The 27,485-nt window shown below is 42.3% G+C and overlaps 1 protein-coding gene across 9 annotated transcripts in view; it reads right to left on the bottom strand.

The window, feature by feature from the left end:
- The window catches only part of LOC109073005 (tight junction protein ZO-1-like), a 111,065-nt gene extending 84,798 nt beyond the window's left edge, over window positions 1–26,267 (bottom strand). For all 9 annotated transcript variants that reach the window (XM_042760082.1, XM_042760085.1, XM_042760086.1 and 6 more), the window contains exons 1-2: window positions 26,135–26,267; window positions 9,038–9,185 (exon numbers count right to left, since the gene is read on the bottom strand). In XM_042760082.1, coding sequence (XP_042616016.1) covers window positions 9,038–9,185; window positions 26,135–26,229 — 243 coding nt within the window. In that variant the 5' untranslated portion in view covers window positions 26,230–26,267. The remainder of the gene's footprint in view (window positions 1–9,037; window positions 9,186–26,134) is intronic.
- Between the last annotated feature and the right edge of the window lie 1,218 nt (window positions 26,268–27,485).

The following is a 27,485-nucleotide window of genomic DNA, read 5'->3' as shown; positions in this document are numbered from 1 at the left end:
GGAGAATCTATAATGACAGAATTCAATACACAAGTATGAAAGTATCAAGCATGACATAGCGACCTGCTTGCACTTATACAGCTCATCGTAAATCAAAATTCAATCAATTGCTTCTGAGCCTTGATTTCTCCCCTGACCTTCCGCATGTCCATGTAAAATGTATGACGGTTTGAAGTAATGGAACATCCTCAGGCATGTTTCTAAGCTTCATTTTAAACACTCAAATCCCAGTAAATGATCACCAGCTCCCAGGGTCGCATTATCCTAATGGGCAACATGGGCTGCAGCCCAGGGCCCCGAACAATAGGTGGCCCCCGAATCAATTATCTTTTGCATTTTATTTCTTAAGGTTGCCAACTGTTCTGTATAATAAGGAATTTTTCTGTATTTAAGGCATCAGTTTGTCCCGTATTTGCAGACATACGCCATATGACCACCTAGACCACACAAATAACAAATAAAATTATTTTTCCAAAACATTGTTTGAATTGCGAATGTAGCTGCTCAAGGAAGGCTTTAAGACCAAGCGGAATCATCTGCCACCTAGTCGCTCCTGCTTCACAGCGAACGGGACTCATGTTTTGATTTCTGCAAATCAGTTTGGTTGAATGCAAAGATGTGATTATTGATTGTAAGCACAACAGATGTGATTATTGATTGTAAGCACAACATCCAGCTAGAAAACATACTATCTATCTTTTACTATTTGCAATAGTAGGACCTTCCTTTATCTGTGAAAGCTTCAAATTCTGTCTATGAGTTTAAAACTATATTGATAAATTGATATCGACACAACTGCTGTTGTGTTTATCAGTGCTTAATAAATACAAATACAAAGACCTGAGGGAACCACCCTTTTAGTGGTGAGTGATATTTAATTTTATTTGCTGGGCTGTTGTAGATTTGTAAGATTATTACTCGATAATATTGTTTAATTTATGTACATAATTTTTGGCTTCCTATGGGATTATGACATGTGCATTGAGTTTGTTTTTTTATTTCACGAGTATATTGTGTGCATCTTTATACAGTGTTTGATTGCATTTTTGAGTATGATTGGCGTTTAACGGAAGGGGGGCCCCCAAAGCTGCGTTAGCCCAGGGCCCTGCAAAGGCTTAATGCGCCACTGCCAGCTCCACATACCTAAAGAAATTGCCTTATTTGATTAAGACCTAAGGAAACAAAGGCTTTTAATAATAGCATGTAGCAAGCTACATCTCAAAAGAACACCATGTTCTACAGAGCAAGAGTTCATTTAATATCCAGTCTTGTTATTCCCCGGCGTAAACAACAGTGTTTGGGCTAAAAGGGGTTTAAGTTTAAATATAGTTTTAGACTCCAAAAGGCAGCGTGTCTCGGATCCATCTGTATATCCAAGACTTTTGTGCAGCGATGTGTATGTTTGTGTTTAGTAGCATTTAGGGTTTGTTCTGGTGGCAGGCAGGGACGTAGAAGTAGGTGGTAGAGGGGGAGGGGTGATATCTGGCAGAACAACAGCTCACAATGACTGTGTTCCTCCCGGAGAGCAACATGTATGTTTTGTTCTATTTTTACTGATTTTCGGTGCTGAAGAGGAAATTGGACACAGTTATTGAGAAATTAAATATATGCTCCCCCCAGATACTGAATGAGTGGTTTGTATGCTGCACCAGCAAGGTCTTAATTCACTGCTTGGAGTCTTTCATAACCAAATCAGCTATCAAACTAAATCAAGCACATTGGATGAAGACTGACCATTGTGAGATTTCAAAATATCCAGAACAGATTTTTATTTCCTGGAATATGACTTGGCAGCTAGTGACAGAGAGGAAAAGAGAGAAAAAACTTATATTTTTGTTAAAAAAAAAATCATATAAAATGTTTAAACTGAGAAAATGTATCATTTTAAGGGAAAAATAAATTTCATGGCATCAACACATCTCAAAAAAGTTGGGACAAGGCCATGTTTACCACTGTGTGGCACCCAATCTTCTTTTTATAACAGTCTGCAAACGTCTGGGGACTGAGGAGACTTTATGATGCACCAAATGTTTTCTATGGGTAAAAGATCTGGACTGCAGGCTGGCCATTTCAGTACCCGGATCCTTCTTCTACGCAGCCATGATGTTGTAAGTGATGCAGTATGTGGTCTGGCATTGTCATGTTGGAAAATGCAAGGTCTTCCCTGAAAGAGACGATGTCTGGATGGGAGCATATGTTGTTCTAGAACTTGGAAATACCTTTCAGCATTGATGGTGCCTTTCCAGATGTGTAAGCTGCCCATGCCACACACACTCATGCAACCCCATACCATCAGAGATGCAGGCTTCTGAACTGAGTGCTGATAACAACTTGGGTTGACCCTGTCCTCTTTAGTCCGGATGACATGGCGTCCCAATTTTCCAAAAATAACTTCAAATTTTGATTGGTCTGACCACAGAACAGTTTTTCACTTTGCCACAGTCCATTATAAATGTGCCATGGCCCAGAGAAAACACCTGCGCTTCTGGATCATGTTTAGATATGGCTTCTTTTTTGACCTATAGAATTTTAGCTGGCAACGACGAATGGCACGGTGGATTGTGTTCACCAACAATGTTTTCTGGAAGTATTCCTGAGCCCATGTTGTGATTTCCATTACAGTATCATTCCTGTATGTGATGCAGTGCCGTCTAAGGGCCCGAAGATAACGGGCATCCAGTATGGTTTTTCCGGCCTTGACCCTTACGCACAGAGATTGTTCCAGATTCTCTGAATCTTTGGATGATATTATGCACTGTAGATGATAACTTCAAACTCTTTGAAATTTTCTCTGAGAAACTCCTTTCTGATATTGCTTCACTATTTTTTTTTCGCCGCAGCATTGGGGGAATTGGTGATCCTCTGCCCATCTTGACTTCTAAGAGACACTGCCACTCTGAGAGGCTCTTTTTATACCCAATCATGTTGCCAATTGACCTAATATGTTGCAAATTGGTCCTCCAGCTGTTCCTTATATGTACATTTAACTTTTCTGGCCTCTTATTGCTACCTGTCCCAACTTTTTTGGAATGTGTAGCTCTCATGAAATCCAAAATGAGCCAATATTTGGCATGACATGTCAAAATGTCTCACTTTCAACATTTGAGATGTTATCTATATTCTACTGCGAATAAAATATAAGTTTATGAGATTTGTAAATTATTCCATTCCTTTTCTACTCACAATTTGTACAGTGTCCCAACTTTTTTGGAATCAGGTTTGTACATCCGGATTATTCATACTACATAGAGCATAGTTTTTTAATGGTAACCAAGTAATTGTTTATTCATAAAAAAAAAAATACATACTTAGAGAGAATGTGAAACTTGTTTTGTTCCTGAATAAATCAGTTGAGTGAATAATTCACTTATAAAAACCAGTCTCTTGTCGCCACCTACTGGTAAAAAGATTTAACCTCCAGAATCACCAAGCAGAGTGATAAAAACAGTTAAAGTCTACTCAAAGGAATGTAAATGTGTGTAAACATGACTAAGTACATTATAATAGTAAACTTCAAACCAGTTATTATTAAAGCACGAGAAAAAATAAATGGCTGATCACATTTTACAAAAGCCAGAGAAGAGCAGGTCAACGACTCTCATGCAGCATTGGGCATCCCAAACCAATGTCTTCCTCATCCACAGTAGGCTGCTCTAAATTACTGATCCATGTTCTTTTTTCCCACATAATTTAGATGCTATTTTGCATTTAAAGACAGATGAAGGAGTCGGTGGTTTGCTTTGAATAATAAAGCATGGCCTCTGTTTAAAAGTCCAGAGATCTCCATGGATCTCTCCTTAGAGAGCATTTTTCTTTCCTGTTAAAGCTGCTTTAATGGAACAAAATCTAGTGTATAATGATATCACCCAATTTTTTTAAATGTAAACTTTTGCATATAGCTTCCATCAACTTAAAATTCTGCAGTCAAAATATCTAGTCCACCCTTGACATGAGGATGTTGATGTGTTGATCCCAATTGGAGGCTGTCTTTTGAAGTGATACATGATTGATGCCACAGTTAGTCTCTGCGAGTTAGCCGAGACAGACACTACTACCCGTACATTCTAATATTCCTCTTATTTTTATCTTCTTATTTCTCCTTCTCTCTCTCTCACACACATTCACTGGCAGTACATTTCTTTCCCACACACATCATTTGTATTGGCTTCTCACATTCTTTTCCATATTCTTCAACTCTCTGATGACCATTTGTAGTTTTATTACCTTAACACAAATTTAGCAATTTAATGAGCACTTGCTGAAAAAAAAGAACTAAAAAAAAAAGAAAAAAGATCTTACTGACCCCAAACTTTTCAATGATAGTATACAAAAAAAGATAAGATTCATGAAGCAATTTGTGCTAATGGTGTGAAAAACAAAAAACAGCCACATAAGCCATTTAATTGATTTGTGTTCACGCCTGGAAAATAACACACTCATTCATTCTCAGCATGTGACCATATGCTGCATAATGTATAAGATGATTCAGGGATGTTATGATCATAATAACACAGCTTCCTCTTTCAGTGATTGATCTTTATCAACCAAATAAATACTCCCAGCTAGGCACGTGTACCATATTCTCATTCCATCATTAGCTTTATGATTGGTCATCTGTAGCTGTTCACTTAAACAGACCTGGATTAGATGCCAGACAGGCTTTAAATTTCCCTGGCCATCAGCCCCATCTACATCCTTCACATCAATAATGAATTAACTTATGTGAACTGCAGTGAGACCATTTCTAAATTTAGCTACTATACAGTCTCCTCACGTACAGGCTGCCATCAGACTGCCACTGTAGGGTTGCCCCTCTCTCAAAATACTCATACACGTGTACAAATACACATACAGGCACATATGGACACACTCTCTTTTGGTCGATGGTGCAATTAGATGTCAACAGGGAAAAATCACTCCAACAAAGGTGGTGGCAGTTGCCGAAGCTCAGGGGAGGAGAGGTTAATTACTCCACAAATGGCTAAAGCCAAATGACTAAAGACTACATCAAGCACCTAGGCACCTAAGAAAATAGAGAGAGAGAGTGGCCATCTGTATAAAAGCAATCATATATAGGTATTGGTACACCCTATTTAGGGGGCTGCAGTCTTTAATCTTAGACCCATAATATCTTAAAAATCTGTGGTTTGTGTGATCTCTTTTCATGTGTATTAAAAGCAGCAGCTACAGTAAGCCATCTGAGGATATTTCACTCTGAATCCTCTCTATACCAGTTATAAAAAATGTTTTTTTATAGTTCATTATATTAAGTATTATCTTCAGGCATAGGCTGCTGCACCATTCACAGCTGTCAAAAATATCTCTTATCCAAACGCTCTCCGTTCTAGTGAAATCACAAAATGAAATGCATCCAAATACACAGTTACTGATAAACTGCTTCCTTTCAATTTATGAATTGGAATTTCAACTGAATTGATCATGCCCCATAGGAAGTTAAATGGGAAAATTAGAAATCGAATTGGAATGAAAGAAAGTGGAACATACTGAAATTCAACACAGCTTTTGCATTTTCTGTTCTTTATACTGTAGAAGCTTCTTTCATTTCAAAATGAAAAAATGAAATCAATAATTGTGACTTTATCTCACAATTCTGACTTTTTTTCTTGCAATTCTTTGTTTATCTTTTTCAATTCTGACTTCCCCCTCAGAGTTCTGAGAATTAAGGCCCATTCACACCAAGGACGATAACTTATAAAGATAACGATAAAGATATAGTTCTAAAATTCATTCTCAATATTAAAGAATAGCAGAGTCCACAACACAACTATAACGATAAAGACAAAGAGAAACGATATTGTTGGAATAACTTTCAAAATGATTTTTTTTTTCAGCTGATGGAGACAAAAAAAATTGACAGCCAATCAGAATCCATCCTGCTGTAACAAGCTCGAGACTTTAAAGCAGCAGACGAGCATGCACTTAGAATAAACAGACGATATCATTCGTTGGTGTGGATGTTAATATCGTTATCTTTATAGTTATCTATCCATCCATTCATCTATCAATCTAGACATCTATCTACACATCTATCTTTCTTTCTTTCAAGACTTTGCCAAGCCAACATTTCAAGTTTGTCTTGAAAAACTTTGCTTTTCTAGTTGCAAAATAAATTCATATGAAAATTTATTGTACATCAACATTCAAATTTAAAGTGCAAATCTGCATCCCGTTTGCTCCCTCAATTCAAAGTCGATTCAAAATCAGAAACTGAAAAGACACTCAGAATTAAATTCTGGTACAGTGTTTACAGTGTTTACATTGGTGTGTAAGTGTCTATATCTCTGTTGCACGATGAAAATTTTCAGTTAAATGTGATTTAAAACTAACATCTGTGTCATAGCTCTCTTAAAACACTATATTGCAGTGCATTAGTGACACATTAGCATGATGTTGGATTTCCAAACCTGGCGGTATTGCTGCCAGAGAGACCTCCCCTTCCCCCACACAGCTCTCTTTTGTGAGTGCACATGAGATGACCAGGGCCAGGCAAGCGGCTTTCAGCTCACCGCTGATTCACAGGGATATCATAGTTTTTAGGGCTTGAATCAAGCGGCTTACCCATTTAATTTGTGAGATTACTCCTCTAATTTCTCACTAAAATAAATCACTCAGCTCCGACATATGGAATGTTTTGAAGTTTTCTCTGTGTGAAACCCCACTCGGACTGCATTAAACAATTGTTTTATGCTCTGGGTCACATGTACAAAACTTTTACTGGCAGCTCATCTGTTAATGGTGTAGTATCTCGCACAACCACACGCACATGCAAATACAGCATGTTCACAAACACATACGCACAGACATATGCCTCTGGTGTTTAATAGCACCACTCCTCCACATCTCTGACTTCAGCGAGTTTTGCACATGCTCACGTGAATCACACTTTTGCTTTGCACATCACATGATCTGATATCATCTGGCAGTTGGGAATATGAATGGGGACATGCCACCTACTGTGCTGCTGTCTGTCAGCCTGTGCTTCGGGGCTAAAGCATGTAAAAGAAAATCTGTCCATTGCATTTTTCTCTGCTGCCTAATTAAATTTAAACAGCCTAATGTTACGCTCTGGGTCCTCGGGACTGTTAGTCTTGATGTCTGTAAACCCCAACAGAATCATGATAATGTCTCTGCTAGTAAAGGAAGATAAAGAAGACAGGGCATGCACAAAAATCGACATCTAAATACATTTTACATTATTTAGTAGTACAATTCAGGGGTACAAATGAACTGAACAAATTGCCTTGGATCAATAAGAAGGTCTTAAGGTAAATAGACTAATCATTACTGAATGCTATGAACACGGTGATGGTCTAATTCAGAATAAAAACTGTTAATTGTTCATGGGTTTTGATGAAACGCAGACTGTTGCAAGATAGAGTCAGTGAGCTGTGGCCCGTTAATAGTAGCACAATCAGTACGTTTATGTCCAGAAGCCATTTTCCCCACTGCTCCATTTAATTTGGACATGTAGCCGTACATTATAGAATGATGCAGTGCTATGTCTTTGAGTAAAAAATAGCTTGTTTTGATACAAGTGAACATCTCAAATTAAATAAAAAATTAGACCCTTTTGTTAAGTAAATCTCTGGAGAGAAGAAGAAGAAGAAGAAGAAGAAGAAGAAGAAGAAGAAGAAGAAGAAGAAGAAGAAGAAAGAATTTCCATTTACATCTATATTTAACAGCACCATGGGATATGGAAACAGAGTATGCAGTCATGATCAAAGTTATCTTCAGGTTAGGACTGATTATTTTAGGATTACTTTAAAGAAATAGTTTGCCCAAAAATAAATGTTCTGTGATTTACTCAACCCAGTGTTATTCCAAATCATATTACCTTCTATTTTCTGTATACAAAAGAAGAAATATATATAAAAAAATGCCACTGAACTGACTCCTTTTCAAACTTTAAAAAGGATGTGAAAGATCATAAAAGAATTATAAAAGTGTTCCAATCACACCACTTTCCACGTTTTCTGAAGTCACATGACAGCTTTGTGTAAGGAACATTATTCACTAAATCCTAAACTGAAATTTCTCTCTTTATGATGTTTATGAAAGTTCATGAGAGAAGTAGCATTGTCTAGTATTTAAAAAAAAATAAAAATAATTGTCAAATCTTTATAATGAATCAATTGATCCAGTGAACAGGTCGGATTGATTTTGTTTTTAATATAAAAATGAATATGAATAGTATAAAAAATAACATTACATTTCAGTCTGTATGTCACCCAATGCTTATGTATGACTTCAGAAGACTTAAGGCTAGTACACACCAGGCCGACGGCGGCAGTTTGTCCGATTCAGCATGTTGAATAGGCGTCGGGGCTGTCGGGACTATCGGCGAGAGTGAGAGCTCTGATTGGATGATCAGTTTAGATCTTTAAACCTTTAAACATAGTGCTCAAGTCATATGGACCACTTATTTGATACTTTTTATGACGCTTTTGCATAAGTCTAAAGGCCTCAGTTCCCATTCTTTGTAATTGGCTTTTGTGTTTCTCAGAAAATAAGTAAATAAGGTTTGAAACAATAGAAGTGAGTAAATGATTGCAAAATGTTAATTTTTGGATGAACTATTACATTTTGGGTCACTTTGCCACAGTTTAAAGGAAATGTAGCATTATGTCAAGACAGATTTGACATTGGTCACATTGGCATGCAACAAAGTGCATTTGATTTGTAAAAAAGTGATGTGACGTGTAGCCAAGTATGGTGTCCCATACTCGGAATTTGTACATTCACTCCCCCCCACCTACAGTCCCTGCTGGTACCAAGACTCAAAACTTTGGGTTACAAGTCCGACTCTCTAACCATTAGGCCACGACTGCATCACAGTATCAGGATTAAATAAACACACAAGGAACTAAAAAAAAATCAAAAAGGCATTTGTAACTAATTTCTTCCTATAACAAACAAAGCTGATGACTCTCTCACCACATGCTCAGTAGGTGTTTTCACGCCTGTGAAAAACAAGTGACTGAATGACATCATCTCTGCATACACTGTACTGACTCACATTGCAGTCCAGTAGATCTATACTGTCCAGGCTCTTGCTTCTGTGGATGCGGCCCTTGATCCTGCGCAGTGATGGTTTGCCCTGACTTGCAGCCGCAGCAGGTGGCGTCACAGCAGAGGCAGCAGTGGCATCTGAATCAGGTGGCACCCTACGGTGAAAAGACATTAGCACATAATCACACGGCATGCTGGGATCCTTAATGTCCAGTCAGACCAGCTGCTACCTACATTTACAAACTTTTATTCAAAGCTTCTAACATGGCATTCAAGGTACAGTTAAAAAGTTTGGGGTATGGTTTTTATATATATATATATTTTTATATAGTTTTAATTCAGCAAGGATGTACATTTCATCAGGTCATACATTGCTAGTGAAACAATCCAGGACTAATTTTTGAGCTACTGTATAGGAATGCCTAGAATTTGTTTTAAGCAAGTGCCAGTAAACTCAAAAGATTTCACCGGGGTAAAGTAGGGACATCTTCTGCAATATACTTGATGGAAAAAGAAATATACACATCAGAGCTTAGGTGTCTTCACTAGTCCCTGATTACCCTAATCCATCTAAAAGCAAAGTTTATCATAAAAGTGTCTTACGTAACTCTACACTCACCACTAGGATAGACTAAAAATCAAAGCTTTGAAAAACGTTTCTCTCACTCATGCCCATATGGATCTCTCTCCTCTCACAGGAGGTGTCTGCTAGCATGAATTAGTGCAAGGAGCAATTAAACCCTCTGGATATATTGGCCATGATAGCTTTAATGCTCTCATAAAAATAGCTGTCTCCATAATTAGAGGTGCTTTCTAAGGCAAGCATCACTGTTACTATTGCTCACATTTACGGTAAGGGATTTAATCAACCCCTAACCCTAAATATTGGTGCATGAAAGCATCCAGCACGGTTTGTGCTCAAGAGATGAATGATACCCCAAATCATGCATGAGGAGGAGTGTGCTATTACTTCTCAGTTATCTAAAAAAAAAAAAAGGATTCTTCTTAAAGAGTGCTCATAATAACAAGTTTCATGCATTATTGAAATAAGTACAAACGAGAAAGAGAACAAATAAATAAAGAGAAAGACAATGTTTTTTTTTTTGTTTAGGTTTTTTTTATTATTATTTAGGATGAAGTCAAGTAGCATTGAAAGAGATTATTTTTCAGCTGTTGCTTAAAAATTGTCAGGGATTCAGCATTCCGGATAGGGGTGGGAAGATCATTCCACCAGCCAGGAATGGTGAACGAGAATGTTCTGGAAAGTGATTTTGAGCCTCTTTGTGATGGTACCACTAGGCGGGAATCTCAGACTTCTGGAAGGGATGTAGATTTGTAGTTGTGAGTGGAAGTAGGTGGTTGCTGAGCCTGTGGCAGTTCTATATGCAAGTATCAATGTCTTGAACTTGATGCGAGCCGCAACCAGTAGCCAGTGCTAGGAGATAAAGAGAGGTGTAACATGGGCTCTTTTGGGATCGTTGAAGACCAGTCATGCTGCTGCATTCTGAATCATTTGTAGAGGTTTGATTGTGGTTGATGGAAGTCCAGCCAGAACAGCATTGCAGTAGTCCAGCCTAGAAATGACAAGGGCGTGGACAAGAAGTTGTGCAGCATGCTCCGTTAGAAAGGGCCTGATCTTTCTGATGTTGTGCAATGCATACCTGCAAGATTGAGCAGTCTTTGCAATGTGGTCTTTGAAGGTCAGATGGTCATAAAAGATTACACCAAGATTTCTGACCAAAGTTGATGGGGTAATTGTAGAAGAACCTAGAAATCATGCTGTAGAGTTGGAGTGGCAGGCAGCCCAGCAGGCAGCCCGAGATCCATGCAGCTACTGTTGGATCATCTGGTTGAAATGAGAGATAGAGCTGTGTGTCATCAGCATAGCAATGGTAGGAGAAGCCATGTGTCTGAATGATGGGACCCAGTGATGTAGTGTATATGGAAAAGAGGAGGGGTCCAAGAACCAATCCATGAGGAATCTCATTGTCCAGTTGATGTGCTTTGGATACCTCCCCTCCCCAGGCCAACCTGAAAGACCTACCAGTGAGATGGGATTCAAACCAGTGAAGTGGAATACCTGTGATGCCTACTGATGAGTGCAGACAGGAGGATCTCTTCTACTTTTTCTCTGTTTGGGCCACAATCCATAGGGCTACTGTAAGCGGGCGATTCCTAGGGAAAAGCCGGAGGGGGATTTGTTTTAGTCCTGTTACTGGGTAATTCATGTAACCACAGTGGCCTTTAGGAGTGAGTATCACCTTCCAGTTTGATTTTCCTGCTGCTGTCTCTTGTCAAACTGAAGAGACAAGAGAGTCTGAAGTGAATCCCCACAATGAGAACAGCAGAATCCCATTATGAAATCCATTATGAAACAAAATAAGCTCAGAGTAAAGCATTGAGGATCCATGTTGTACAGGATAGGTGTATAGGTGCATTGCAGTAAAATAAAAACAAAGTGTTTGTACTTGAAGCTCAGTTATCTAACTGGCTGATGTCATAACTGAGATTCAGGTAAATAAATAAATAAATAAATAAGAAAACAGATTTATGGGCTGCTGACTTACTGGCTTTCCACTATTTAATGGGACACAGATTAAAGTAAAATAAAATATTTAATAAATTCTATAATATATATATATATATAAATATAAATTAAAAAATCATATTTATGAGCATTTGATTGACTGGCTTTTTTGATGACGTAGAATAAATTAATAAAATAAAAATAAACATTGGCCCTGACAGTATCTTTTTAACACATGACTGTCACGACACGCACACAAACAGGTAGATCCAATTGCAGTATGTTTTATTAGGATAATCCAAATCTCATGGTCAGCCAGGCAAAGGTCACAATCCAGGATAAGCAGTCCAGAAACAAGACACATAAACAACATCCGAGAACCACGACAAACCAGGGTGACATACAACAAGGACTCCGTAACAATGACAGAACAACCGGGGTATTTATACACAGGGAAATGACAATGCTAACGGGGAATTGGCTGAGTGCAATGATTGATAACCACGGACAGCTGAGTGCAATGAGCAGTGAAGAAACAGACAAGACTATGGGAAATGCAGTTCTAAAGTGGGGTGACGATAAGGGGAAGTGAGACCTCTAGTGGCCACCCAGGGAGACACAGAACAGACACCGTGACACTACCCCCCCTCTAAGGAGCAGCTACCAGATGCTCCTCAGAACAAAATAACCACAAAACAAAGAGACCAGGAGGGAGGTGGACTGGTGGAGGCAGAACAGGGGGAGGGATGGCGGGCCAGGCCCGTGTAGGGGAACTGGGACCGGCAGTGATGGCTCCCCTGGTAGCCCAGGTGGCTCGGTCAGATCAGGGGGCCATGCTGGACTCGAAAGTTCAGGGGACCACGAGGGACCAGGCAGTTCAGGTGGCCACGGTGGACCCGAAAGTTCAGGGGACCACGAGGGGCCAGGCAGTTCAGGTGGCCACGGTGGATCAGTCCATTCTCGTTGTGCAGACGGCCAGGGGAGGAATTCGCCATTTGAGTGGCCCGACGGAAACCTGCCAATCGGGGAGCCAGTAAGGAGCAGGCTGTGGCGATGGCCAGGTCACGGCATTGGGAACGGCATCGGGAACGGCCTCAGACAAGGGCACCGCCTCGGGAACGGCCTTGGACACGGGTATCGCCTCCGGAACCATCTCGGGCCCCGCCTCGGCCTCCGGAACAGCATCGGGCACTGCCTCGGGAATGGCATCGGACAAGGACACCGCCTCAGGAACGACCTCGGCATCGGGCACCGCCTCGGGAACGGTCTCAGGAACGGCCTCAGGAATGGCCTCAGGAACGACATTGGACAAGGACCCCGCCTCGGGAACGACCTCGGCATCGGGCACCGCCTCGGGAATGGCCTCAGGAACGGCATCGGACAAGGACACCGCCTCGGGAACGACCTCAACATCGGGCACCGCCTCGACCTCCGGAACAGCCTCGGTCTCGGGCATTACATCGGGAACCGTCTCTGGCACCGTCTCTGGCACCGCATCGGGCACCGCCTCGGCAACGGGCACCGCCTCGGGCACCGCCTCGGCATCGGACATTGCATCGGGAACCGCCTCGGGCACCGCCTCGGCATCGGGGACCGCCTCGGGGCCTCGGCATCGGAAACAACATCGGGCACCGCCTCGGCATCGGGGAACAACATCGGGCACCGCCTCAGGAACGGTCTCGGCATCGGGCACCGCCTCGGCATCGGACATTGCATCGGGCACCGCCTCGGCATCGGGCACCGCCTCGGCCTCGGGGACCGCCTCGGCATCGGGCACCGCCTCGGCCTCGGGGACCGCCTCGGGCACCGCCTCGGCAACGGGCACCGCCTGGGGCACCGCCTCGGCAACGGGCACCGCCTCGGCATCGGACATTGCATCGGGAACCGCCTCGGCCACCGCATCGGGCACCGCCTCGGCATCGGGCACCGCCTCGGCATCGGACATAGCATCGGGGACCGCCTCGGGCCCCGCCTCGGCATCGGGCACCGCCTCGGCATCGGGCACCGCATCGGGAACCGCCTCGGCATCGGGGACCGCTTCGGGCACCGCCTCGGCATCGGGGACCGCCTCGGCATCGGACATTGCATCGGGAACCGCCTCGGCATCGGGCACCGCCTCGGCATCGGGGACCGCCTCGGCATCGGGCACTGCCTCGGGCACCGCCTCGGGCACCGCCTCGGCCTCGGGCACCGCCTCGGCCTCGGGGACCGCCTCTGGCACCGCCTCGGGCACGCCCTCGGCATCGGGGACCGCCTCGGCATCGGGCACCGCATCGGGAACCGCCTCGGCATCGGGCACCGCCTCGGCATCGGGCACCGCATCGGGAACCGCCTCGGGGCACCGCCTCGGCATCGGGCACCGCCTCGGCCTCGGGAACCGCCTCGGCATCGGGGACCGCCTCGGCCTCGGGGACCGCCTCGGCACCACATCGGGCACCGCCTCGGCATCGGGCACCGCCTCGGCATCGGACATTGCATCGGGAACCGCCTCGGCCACCGCATCGGGCACCGCCTCGGCATCGGACATAGCATCGGGGATCGCCTCGGGCACCGCCTCGGCATCGGGAACCGCCTCGGCATCGGGAACCGCCTCGACATCGGGCACCGCATCGGGAACCGCCTCGGCCTCGGGCACCGCCTCGGCATCGGGCACCGCCTCGGCATCGGACATTGCATCGGGAACCGCCTCGGGCACCGCCTCGGCATCGGGCACCGCCTCGGCATCGGGCACCGCCTCGGCATCGGGCACCGCCTCGGCATCGGGCACTGCCTCGGCATCGGGCACTGCCTCGGGAACCGCCTCGGGAACCGCCTCGGGCACCGCCTCGGCATCGGGCACCGCCTCGGCATCGGGCACCGCCTCGGCAACCTTGGACACTTCCACCTGGACGGCAGCGGCCTGCTGGGGAACGTCCTTCTGGACGGCAGCGGCCTGCTCGGGAACGTCCTCCTGGACGGCAGCGGCCTGCTCGGGAACGTCCTCCTGGACGGCAGCGGCCTGCTCGGGAACGTCCTCCTGGACGGCAGCGGCCTGCTCGGGAACGTCAACGTCCTCCTGGACGGCAGCGGCCTGCTCGGGAACGTCCTCCTGGCTTTGAGGAACGGCTGACGCCTGTCTCCTCCTCCTGCGGCCTCTATGATGACGTACCGGTGGCTCCTTGACGGAAGACTCAGGCGTTGAGTCAACCATCTTGTCTGCCAACACAGGTGTAGATTCGACCCTCCTGTGCAGTGGTGCTGGGCTGGTGGTCATCTCGTGCTGTGGTGCTGGGGCTGGCGGCCATCTTGTGCTGTGGCGCTGGGCTGGCGGCCATCTTGTGCTGTGGTGCTGAAACTGGCGGCCATCTTGTGCTGTGGCGCCGGGCTGGCGGCCATCTTGTGCTGTGGCGCTGGGTTGGCGGCCATCTTGTGCTGTGGCGCTGGGCTGGCGGCCCTCTTCTCTGGAGACACAGGTGTGGTCGAAGTATCCCATTGAGCACGATGGCACAGGTAATGGGTAAACCCCCAAAAGTCTAGGATCTCCAGCCCCTTCATCTCCCATTGAGGTAAAGGGTCATCCAGACAGTTGTTAAAAAAAGTCCTTCAGTGCTGCATCATTATAACCCATCCCGACCGCCATGGTCCAAAACAATTGCGCCAGGCCACCCACCTCACTCCCCCTTTGACGAAGGGTGGTTAAGTTCCGGAATCTCCCCCTCCGTTCCTCCATGGTGGCTGGGGAACAGATTCGAAATCCCACACCGCTGGATCTAGGCATGACGGAGTCCTTCTGTCACGACACGCACACAAACACGTAGATCCAATTGCAGTATTTTATTGGGATACTCTAAATATCATAATCAGCCAGGCAAAGGTCACAATCCAGGTAAGCAGTCCAGAAAACAAGAAACATAAACAACATCCGAGACCCACGACAAACCAGGGTGACATTCAACAAGGACTCCGTGACAATGACAGAACAACCGGGGTATTTATACACAGGGAAATGACAATGCTAACGGGGAATTGGCTGAGTGCAATGATTGATAACCACGGACAGCTGAGTGCAATGAGCAGTGAAGAAACAGACAAGACTATGGGAAATGCAGTTCTAAAGTGGGGTGACGATAAGGGGAAGTGAGACCTCTAGTGGCCACCCAGGGAGACACAGAACAGACACCGTGACAATGACATATTACAGCAGTACAATATTACGTTATATGTATATATATTGCATGTGGGTCAGACATTCTATTCCTGTTTAAGAGGGCTTTTTTTTGTACAGAAAAAGCTAAACCCAACATTAAACCCTAACAAATAGGCCATGGCAATTGTGAATTTTCAGGATCTGTCTTCTCCATAGACAGTTTCTGTTCCCAAAGGGCAGACAGTCTGAGTGACAGTGGCCCTTTTGTCCACTTTCTCTCATTTTTTACATGGTGGTCAGGCTGATACATGTGCTCTTTCGCTCCCTGGCAGAAAACACTCAACAATTCATTCCCCAAACCAGAGAGCAGTCTGGCCAAAGTGAGAGCCTTGGATCCCATTTGGTGCTGTGAATCCCTCTGATTGGCAGACAGAGCACCAGAGCTAGGCTTCTCTCCTGTGACCTCCACACTGCCCGTGATCTCTAGAGGATTTGCACTAAACCCAAGAGCATTGCATTCAATCTGGACTTGCTTCTGTTGCCACCAAGCTCACTCTCTCCCTTTTCTCATCTCTCTGTTTCTCTCTATCACACACACACGCACGCACGCACACACACACACACACACACACACACACACACACATTCTCTGTTATTCTGGGGACACATTCACACACTGTACTAAGCAGAAGCTTAAACCCTTTGCAGTAAAAGAGTGGAGGAATTTAACTACAGCTCATAATGAATTCTCATAACACGTGTAAGTGTTTAGAAGACCAATCAAACCAAAATGTTTCTATAATATTTTAATATATAAAAAGAAACAAAGTATTTAAATAAGTTATTATAGACTTATAAAAGCTAATAATTTAATTTTAGTAAAATGTTGTCTTCAATATCATGCTTACTATTTTTCCACACAGTATAAATGGGTCTGCAAAGTGGCTTCTTTTTACCTAAGGGTCCCTGGAATAGAGAAGTTTGAAAATCCCTGGGTTTATAAACTCAAAATAAACTTTTTATCGCTTGTTTGCTTTATCATGTCTGGTTAAGACAAGGTTAAAGTAGCGACCTTAAGAGTAATGCACTAAAATATTAAGCAGTCTGCCCTGGTTCCCTTTCATCCAGTCACTCTTGACGTCACATCGGTGACCAACGAATTGGGATCTCGATTCGAAAGTCCAGTCTACTTCGAGTCGAACTAAACGAGCCAATGCACATTGGCATGCAATGATTGCATCCAGCTGCCGCTGATCACAGCGTGAGCATAAAAAGGCAGCAGGTGCAATGCATACCAGCTTTTCGCTTTAGAGCCGAGCGACAACATCATTCTGCTCTAACCAGTGTCTTCAAGTGTCTACAAATTCGACACACTCTTGGAAGCTTTCTGTGTTGGCGGACGGTGCTTCAGCGATGGTAGTTCCTGTGTCAAGTGGGTTGCGCACTTAAGGCTGCACTACCCCCGTTTTGCTGCAAGCAGCCATCTCCCCTGTGCGCCTCAGCACATAAAAGAGCATTTCCCTGAAAGAGCCAATTTCTCCCACCACTCCTCTAGCACTTCAGATCCAGTCGAGTGGCCAAAGGAACGCACTGGGCCCTCTTCAAAGAGTTGTGATTTGTCTGGTCTGACCGGAGGTGCTTATACGACCTCCAGAGTATAAGCCCTTCAGGCTGTCTCTGTCTCCCTGTGTCTTCACGAAAGTCGCGGAGGGGGCTATAGTTTCCCTCAGAGAGCAAGGTGCTCACAACCGCAACTATCTCGATGATTGGTTTATACTAGCACAGTCTCGGGATTAGTTGTGCGAGCACAGGGACCTGGTGCTACGGCACCTCACCCAGTTGGGTCTTCGGGTCAACTGGGTAAAGAGCAAACTCTCCCTGACACAGAGGATCTCTTTTCTCGGTATGGAGTTGGATTCGATCAAAAAGACAGCACGCCTCAAAAAGGAACGTGCATGGTCTGTGCTGAACTGCTTGAATTTATTCAAGGGCAGGACAGCGGTCCCACTGAAACTATTTCAGAGGCTCCTGGGCCTAAGGCAGCAGTTATGCCACTGAGGCTGCTTCATATAAGACTGCTTCAGCACTGGCTTTATGGCCAAGTCCCGAGGTGGGTGTGGCAGCCCAGCACTCACCAGGTCCAAGTTACACCAGCCTGTCACCAAACCTTCACCCCGTGGTCAGACCTTACGTCCTTACGTACGGCAGAAGTGCCCCTAGAACAGGTCTCTAGGCATGCTGTGGTTTACACAGATTCCTCCACCTGGGGGACCACATACAATAGACGTTTGTACGCAGTGTCGGGGGTGTGGGTGGCCGACGAGCTGTCATGAGCTATGCTCCTGGGAGAATGGAGACTCCATCCCCAGATGGTCGAGCTGATTTGGAGACGTTTCGATGCTGCTCAGGTAGACCTGTTTGCCTCTCCAGAAACCTCTCACTGCCAGTTGTTCTACTCCCTGGCCAAGGGAACAGTTGGCACAGACACACCTGCACACAGATCTAAGAAGAGACTAAAGAGAACAGAAGAGACTAAATTGATCCCATATGTGTGAAGTCCACAGTATAGCCTCAGAGCCCGTGTTTCCCCGGCAGACTTCTGCCATTTCCAAGAGGATTACAATCACCTCTAATCTTCCATATGCACCTAAATGGGTGTTCATATGTGTAAGTGCTTCCAAAGCTTCCGCAACGTTCCTGTTCTAAGGGGAAGGGGTATGTTTTCCCAGTGTTATCCAATCTCACTGAGTGGGTAGTGCTATGACAACAGTGACTGGTCTTCTTGTAGGAGCTCCGGCCTACACCAAAAAGGGGCGCAGGCGGCTCGCACAGGACACTGGAAGGGGCAGCATCCATGGCGTTTTGGTAGGGATCCCAATTAGTCGGTCACCGACGTGTCGTCGAGAGTGACCGACTGAAAGGGAACGTCTCGGTTACGTATGCAACCCTCGTTCCCTGAAGAAGGGAACTGAGATGTCATGTCCCATGCCACGGCTGCTGTACCACCGCTGAGTGGCTGGGTCACTGGCTTGGCTCCTCAGTGAAAACCTGGTATGTGTTGCAGTTGCTGCCTTTTTATGCTCACGCTGTGATCAGCAGCAGCTGGATACATTCATCACATGGCAAAGTGCATTGGCTTGTTTACTTAGACTTGAAGTCAATTGGTCTCTCGAAGCGAGATCCCAATTCGTCAGTCACCGACGTGACGTCTCCAATTCCCTCCTACAGAGAACGAGGGTTACATACATAACCGAGACGTTATCCACCCCTCTCAACTTCTCAACAAACAAAAGCATTTCCTTCAAAAAGAAAAACACTCCTCACGACTCCACTAAGAGGTGAGCTTCATGAATGTTACATGAAGTCTTGCCTAGAAATAGCAATTCTTCCAGCTCAGTGTGAGTGTTTTAAGAGGTCACTGGTACTGGGAGATCTGACATGCATTGATTACTGTGATACACGCACACATTACACATTTAACAAATCATTTAACTGAAGTGTTAATTTTATAAATATATTATTACTATTATCATTATTATATAAAACAATATATTAAGTAGTAAATGAATATAAAAAAATTTCATTTCAATTAAATAATTTGTTAAACGTGTATTTTTTTAATTATAGAATTAAAAAAAACGAATTATAAAATATATATTATTAATTACTATATTAATACAATACATTACATGTATATTGCATATTTATACTACTTTTGTACTATATTTAATATCATATATAAAAGTGAAAAATCTTTTTTTTAATAAGTAATAATATTTATATATTAACTTCTAAACACACAATGGTGTTTCGTTACTAAATGAATTCACGTTTTGAAAAAATAAGTACGCCAATGATTTAGTGACCCATTCAGATAGAGTCACTTGCTTTGCTTCTGAATGAATCAACCGTTTGAATCATAAGTTGAACAATTGACTGAATGACTCACTCATTGATTTTTAGTTTAATATTTGCGGCATAATATTTCAATGTTATCCAATTAATTCCTATTTAAAACCATTTATATCATAGCATAATTTATGTAATCCTAATTACGTAAATACATTCATGCCATCACTGAACAGTGTCTAACTAATTCTGTTTTCTCTTTCGATAGCTACTTTTTTATATAAAAGTCTATTCAGTTTTTTTAACACAATAATGACTTCAAGTTATCTTTTGGGGGTTAATTTACGCAATAAATTATTTTACTTAATCAGCACATCATGCAGTTAATTAGAATAAAAATGTAATCGCCTGTATATAAATAATAATTAGGATAAATCTAGATATAATTAGATAAATCAATAACATATTTAAAGAAAAGGAAGTAAAGAAAGAAATCTGTTCTGTCTTTTTCATAGATGAATCAACACAAGCCGCTTACATAAGGCAAAACTAAATCCAAATGCCTGATCATCAATAGCAACATATTGATACAGAATCACATTTATAGCCATTTGTCTGTAAAAAAGGCTACTGCCAAGGATGTGTGATAATGCCATGCTCGGCATGCTCCAACAGAGGTGACGTGCTCATGTCAGGGTTCAGTGTAAACAGATAGCCCAGCAAGGCCATGCCGTATGACATTGCATGGTCGGAAGAGCAGAGACCTTGTGCCGATGTAGATCCATTACTCAGTTCAGTGATTGTGACACTACCTTGTTAGGATACATTCATTCAATACGATGCCAAGGTGAGGGCAAGGACCTTTGATGCATTCGTATCAGTGATGTACACAGCACCTGATATGAGTGAATATAAGATGGGCTTGGGCATGTGCTGATGGCAAGCTGGGGTAGCTTTAAGGCTAAACAGCATGACTAAGAGAAGAGAAGAGAGTGTCCCGAGGATACTACCAATCATCGACTCTTTCTCAGATGAAAGCAGACAAGTGAGACAACTGAGGGATGTGCTTTGACCAAGACCAGTTTCAGGTCCAAACTCTATTTGTGTTCAAAGAGCACTGACTTAAATTTTATATAATAATTTCTTGACAAATATCATATACATTTTTTTTAATTATATATAATAAAGTATATCTCTAGAAATCCATTTCTTATAAATTATTTCTCTACAAATCAACTTGTAAATTATCAAGATTTCATTTATATATGACACGAAACAGTTTTCTCTCAAAGTTTCCACAGAGCCCCCAGCACTTTTTAAGTCTCCATGGGGGTCTGGTTTAAAGACCCCTGGTACTGACAGATTTTAATATCCTTTGGATTTTACACAATGACTCTGCATTCGGTAACAGGTGATATTATTTTCTATCGCCATTCCTGGCACAAAGAGCTGGAAGCTTTTTGCAGAGCAATCAAGTGCAACTTACCAAAGACATCAAGGGTCAAACTAATTCTGCAAATGCATTCAAATTCTAAAAACTCGACACCTCAGTCTTCAGTGAATCTCCTTTAATGTCTTCAAGAGAAGCAATTCAAGTGGAGGGTTCATCTGGGAACTTCTGCACAGAGTTCATGATGTAAACAGCAGCAGAGATACAGACGCAACACACAGCTTTAGTCTAAGTAGCCCTTCTGTAATGATTCCTCCTCTTCACCCATTATTTAGAGGTTAATCTGCAACACTTATCCCTGAATACCATTAACACTGCACAGGGTCCTGTGGCCTGGACAAACAGGAAATTATGTCTTTCACCCTTCTTTACCTTCCCTCTGCTTTCCTAAGAGGACTGTGTAATCATAAAAAACTACATTAATACTGCCAAAAAGTTTAGAACGTCACAACACTACAAAGCAAGGAACATTACCGTAAGTATAAAGCTTTAAGCATGTGAAAATCTGTTTGTTTGTGTTAGTGGTCACATTGATAGGATAACTGTAAATAATCTTAGCAGTGGACCTTTGACATGAGATGACCAGGAGCAGAACAGGAAGCGACATGCTGATTAGGCGGGCCAGACAGCTTCGACAGATGGAGAGGGAGATTAGGGATATAGACGTGTATCAAACATGACAGTACAACGGTCACAGGCCCATGCTTAGTGTCTCCCACCGTCCACCCGGCCTGACTGCAAGAGCAGTACACAAACACGACCTGGCACCCGCACCAAGAGCAAAACATACCCACAAAGTCTTATAAAACAAAGAAGGCAAAATCATAAGGACAAACCCCACTGATATGGAGAAAACATTTTAAATGTTGCCAGAAAATTCTATTCAAAAGCAACTTATAGTATGTTAAAGGATTATATACATGTTACACGTCAACCCTGTTTCAGAAGTTTGGGGTCTGTAAGATTTGTTGTTTTGAAAGAAATTAATACTTTTATTTAGCAAAGATGCATTAAATTAATCAAAAGTGACAGTAAAGACTTAAAAACTGTTCTTTTAAACTTTATAGTCATCAAAGAAAAAATGAATCATGGTTTCTAATATACTATATATATATATATATATATATATATATATATATATATATATATATATATATATATATATATATATATATATATATATATATATATATATAAACATCATCTGTTTTCAGCAATGATTAAAAAAAATTAAAACGTTTCTTGAGCACCAAATCAGCATATTAGAATGATTTCTAAAGGATCATGTGACACTGAAGACTGGAGTAATGACTGCTGATAATTCAGCTTTGCCATCACAAGAATAAATTAGCTTTAAATATATTAAAATTAGAAAACAGTTATTTTAAATTCTCACAAATTTCACAATATCACTGTTAACTGTATTTTTAATCGAATAAGTGCAACCTTGGTGAACATAAGATAATTCTTTCAAAAACATAAAATCTGAACAACCCCAAAATTGTGAACTATTATATTCATGCTGGACACAGTTGTTTAGTCTGACTTCACAAGATTCAGACAGGTACAATGAACTTTAGTCTGACTATAATCAAATTTCAGCATTCATGTAAATGTACTTACTTTCTGTGGAACGTCTTGCATGATAGAGTCCTGCAGATCAGTGTTATAGAAGCAGGGCACTTTTGGCTGTTATGACTAAGCATTGTGTCACACCCTCAGGTTGCAGCTTCAGCTTGGTGACCAACTGCATGTTGTTTTTATCCTGCAGGACAATATGGTGACTACTATGAGTCGGCCCAGCTGAGAGCAGATCTGACTCAAGGATCAGAGGGGTCATACTTGTCCAGGCCATCCCACAAGGAGCAAAAACTCTTAGGCTGTATGTTATCATCCCTCCCTGTGGGCAGGTTTTTTAAAGGAGTCATGAGTAAGAAATTAAGGTACAGGTTTAAAAGTCATAAAGTGGGACACATTTAGAGGACAGTGTCATACTGTGAATCTAAACAGATTAAACTCCTGACTATAAGCAAATGGCTAAAATAGAGAGAAAAACTGTGTTCCATTGACTTTAAAGGAACAGTTCAGCCAAAATGAATATACTGTAGTCCTTAGTCAGGTTAGATTGAATTTAACGCCAATGAAAATAAGGCTGTAAGGTATTTATAGTCTTCACAATATTACACACTTATGAAGGTTTTCACACAATCATTTTCACAACTCACAAGGTTCAAAACTGTTTTATACAGATTTTGTCTATAGCAAGTTTTTTTTTTTTTTTTCTGATAGACTTTCATCAGCTGAACATTTGGCATACTGTGAAACAACTGTATAAACCACTGAACATACTGTACTTCTATACCTCACAGCCTCGTTTTCATTCCTGTCCAAATGTAAATATGGCCCTAATGTCTGCTGAGTACATTTTCTGGGTCATCTATTCCTTTAATAAAATGATTATAACACCTGGGGACTTGCATTATGTTTAACTTAATTTAATGTTTTTGTGAGCAAAGTTTGTTTTAATCACTCTCTCCATCTGATTCCCCACTCCACATTTGCTGCTCTTTTTTATGCTTTACCCAATAGATTAATCCCAAATGTGACTACAATGGCCACTAAACCAACTTACTGTATCGCCAACTTTAAGCAGAATTCCCCCTACAACCCATCAAACACATAACCCTCCATAAAAGATGTTCCACACGAGGAGGCTGTGGGGTGGCAGAGGAGCAAGAGTCGTAAACCCAGCGTAATCTGTCCCCCATAGTGCCATAAAGCATTTGAAAGGAGATTACAATCTCATGGCAGAGTGGAAAACATGTGTGTCAAAAACAAACAGAGAAACACAGCTATTTTACCCTGACCACACATTTCTGAGACAATGACAGTGTTGAGGAGATGAAGAGCAATCAGTGTCAATCAGTGCTGAGATTTCCTCTCTGGTGCCTACTGGGGTAACTGAAGCAGTTTTGACACTCTGAATCTCTATTGAAATGTTTCTGCACTTTAACTTGTATTTCAGTCTGACTCAATCAATAAAATGTACTCTTACAGTCCAACTGAAGTCTGTTTTTTGTGATGTCAGACTAACAGACCCATAGTTGATAATGTGATTACAGCTCGGCTTCGTCCAGTACATTGTAAAAATTATTTTTCAGTTGTAAATGAAACAAAGAAGAAAACACTATTTCAGTCTTTTTACTTAAAAATGTTGAGTTTAATTCAATGTGTTACTTGCAATTTCTTTGTAATTATTAGTTAAATTTACAAGCAATTTGGGAGTGGAAATTATTTCACCACCACATTTTTTGCAGTGTATATATGTGAATCAGACTTTGTCCTGACATTGTGCACTTGCTCCAAAAGACAGGTGACACATGAAATAGAGCTACACTCATCATTTAATATAAAAGAGGCTAAGGTTCCTTGGGAAAAAAGTCTTGCTTTTGAGTTTCAAGTGACTTGGGGACCGGTATATGATGGCTGAATCAAATTTAGAAATGCAGATTGGTGATTTCTTGCTTTGCCGTTTCTGACAAACACTTTTTTTGTACCTACAATAATCAAGAAATTATTAAAGAGAAAAACATATTTTCTGGAAGTTGCAATTAAAATCCATTCTGCTCACACTCAGTTTGGGGGTGTGATGCTTCTGGGTGAGTTCATGCACCATTAAGCAGGTGGGAGAACAATGGATTGCAGGATGCAATAGACAGACATCTGGGAGGGTGCAATACAACCATCGCCTCCCACTGCCAACACATTCGGTTACCACACGCACGGTATGAACAGAGAGCTGCAGAGAGACAGTAACAGTGGGCTAGCTGGTTGGATGGATGCTTCTATCATGATAATAATGTAAAGTAATTCTGATGAAAAACCCACCCCCTTTATCAATGCACATGACTGCTGTCCTGATGGTGCCAACACATGACACACCCTTGTTAGTCTTTCGAGGAGACCACAAGTGACAGGATAAAAGGTTTTTACGCTCAAGACAATATTTAGAAATATACCTCAAATACACACACAACTGCTTAAAAAATTTAAAAATAAATACACACACACACACACACACACACACACACACACACACACACACACACACACACATATTATATATAATAATAAAAAATAATAATATAATGTATAAACTATATACAAATGTATTTATTTATTTTAAATATTTTAATCTCTGGAACAATATATTGAAACCAATTCAGTAAATGCAACATGAAAGAAATGCATTCCACATGCGTTTGCATGAATTCTGAGGACCAGATGTGAGCAATCACAATCCACTGGTTCTGGTGCCAGCAGGTGTTTGGATGGAAAGGAAATGTTCTGATTGATCTTTGAAAATAATAAGCAAGTACAATTTAAAATAAGCAAAAGAAAATATAATAACAGAGAGGTCTGTATTGTTAAACCTGTATTGTTCAACCTCCACTCAACAAGCACACACAAATATCACTTAGATAATGAACACAATGCTGCTGTAAAATCAGAGGATGTATATATCATTCATTTGGAAGAATGTTGCAAATGCACTTAGAGGAAATTGTTAAATGGATTTGAGTGGCTGCACCCATGTGATTAATAAGCTGTCTGAGTGAATTCAGTGTGGAGGCAGTGGAGAATGAGAAGTAAAAAATAACCAAGCCAAATTTTTCCCAAAGGGGAAAAAAACATTACAAAAATATTTAATATATTTTTTGTATTGTTTAATATTTCCTAACAGAACTATTCAGACTCAACAACATTATTTCTATGGCCAAATATAAGCTTTTATTATACCAGGGAAGGACCGCTTCAATCTATCACCAGTGTGGAAAAATAAAGAGAATTACACATCAACATATCAAAGAGACAAATATATACAAACAAAAACAAAAAATCAGAGATGAGAAAATGTGGGTTCAAGAGCAAAAATTCACTTCGGCAAACAAAAGTAAGCATAACAGCTCTAACTGTGCTGTCCAAGATTAACATGCAACAGTTTCTCCATCTATTCCTCTGTCCATCTCTTTTTTCTTCCCTTTTTGTGTTCGCAAGTCTGACAAAACCTCAGTGCACGTCACACTTCACTCTCCTCCCATTCCACACTCACTCGCTCGCTCACTTCTCAAACCGTTCAGTTTATACTCACCACAGCTGTCTCTTCGGAGGGATGCAGTCATCTTTGTTGGAAGCTGTCACTCCCATGGCCATCTGCATCACTGTTATGTATTTCTGGTACTTCATATTGTCCACCACGAAACCAACATAGGTGAGCTTGTGTGCATCTATTCCCTGGCATTCGCCTGCTCCGGGTCTGCCTCGGTCACTTTCAGAGCGCCATTCCCAGTTCTGAGGGACTGACAAGGAAAAGACTCCTCAAGAAGCGCGACAAAAGGTACCATGCCGCTAGGACCCATGTCTGTTGTGACTCTGTAATCTCATTAGTGCTCTGAATAGCCGGCTAATCCATTCAGTGTTGGTCAGGAGCGACACATTGTTTCTGCGCACTCCTCGTGAAGCACTTTCTGTTCTGAAAACAATCAAAGAGAAACTCTGACAGATTCCGGCGGCAAGTGACAGCGGCTGAGCGTTTGTGTGTGAGGTAGGAGAGAGGAAAAGTGTGCATGTATATACGCACAAAAAAAAGAGAGACTAGGGAGAGGGAGGGAGAAAGAAAGAGAGAGAGAGAGACACGCACACATGCTCGGGAAGAGCAAGAGTGGGGGTGAGAAGCAAAGAGCGAGAGAGACAGACAGCGAGAGAGCGTCTCTCTCAGTTGGCACGGAAATATATTTCAGAGTATCTAAACATAATGTTAGATGATTTACAAAACATCTCGTTTCATCCAGCTCACAAAAAGATCTCAGTGCAAATCAGATCAAAATTAAGCCTTCTGTGATTTGAGCTCTGTGACTGTGTGTTTACTAATGGAATAGGGGGATGGGAGACAGGAATAGGAGCGAGGGAGATGTGAATAAGGGGAGAGAAGGCACAATGAGTTTTTTAATCCCAAACACATACGCATAACCATCAGTAAATGAATAGGATACACATATTAAGTGTTGTTCAGCCAAATGCATATGGATGCAACAGTGCTATTTTAATCCAGGTAATGCATCATTCCATCCCAAGCAACAAATCTGAACAAGACCCATTACAATGACTACCTGCTGACCTTCTTTCAGTCTCTATCTGCTTAAGTAACCCTTATCTGATACCACAGAGGTCTAAAGGGCAGCCGTTGTTAGCCTGAACATTGGCAGCCTTAACAAAGTTAAAGGACTGGCTTAATTAGAAAGGGCACTTTGCCACTACACAAGAGAAGGTTATTAGTCATATGCTTAGGTAACCAGGACATACAACAGGATCAATTGTAAGTTCCTTTGATTTCCTAATTAAGCAATTTTTGTCATTCAGCAGACAATTTTTACTTCCAGGACATTGATTGTACCTGCGTTTGAGTGCTTTGTGTCAGATAGCAATCTCTGTAACCGTTATTC

The sequence above is a fragment of the Cyprinus carpio genome, chromosome A7 (genome assembly GCF_018340385.1).
Source record: "Cyprinus carpio isolate SPL01 chromosome A7, ASM1834038v1, whole genome shotgun sequence".
NCBI classification, from domain to species: domain Eukaryota; kingdom Metazoa; phylum Chordata; class Actinopteri; order Cypriniformes; family Cyprinidae; genus Cyprinus; species Cyprinus carpio.
This window is presented reverse-complemented; position numbering and strand designations above follow the sequence as displayed.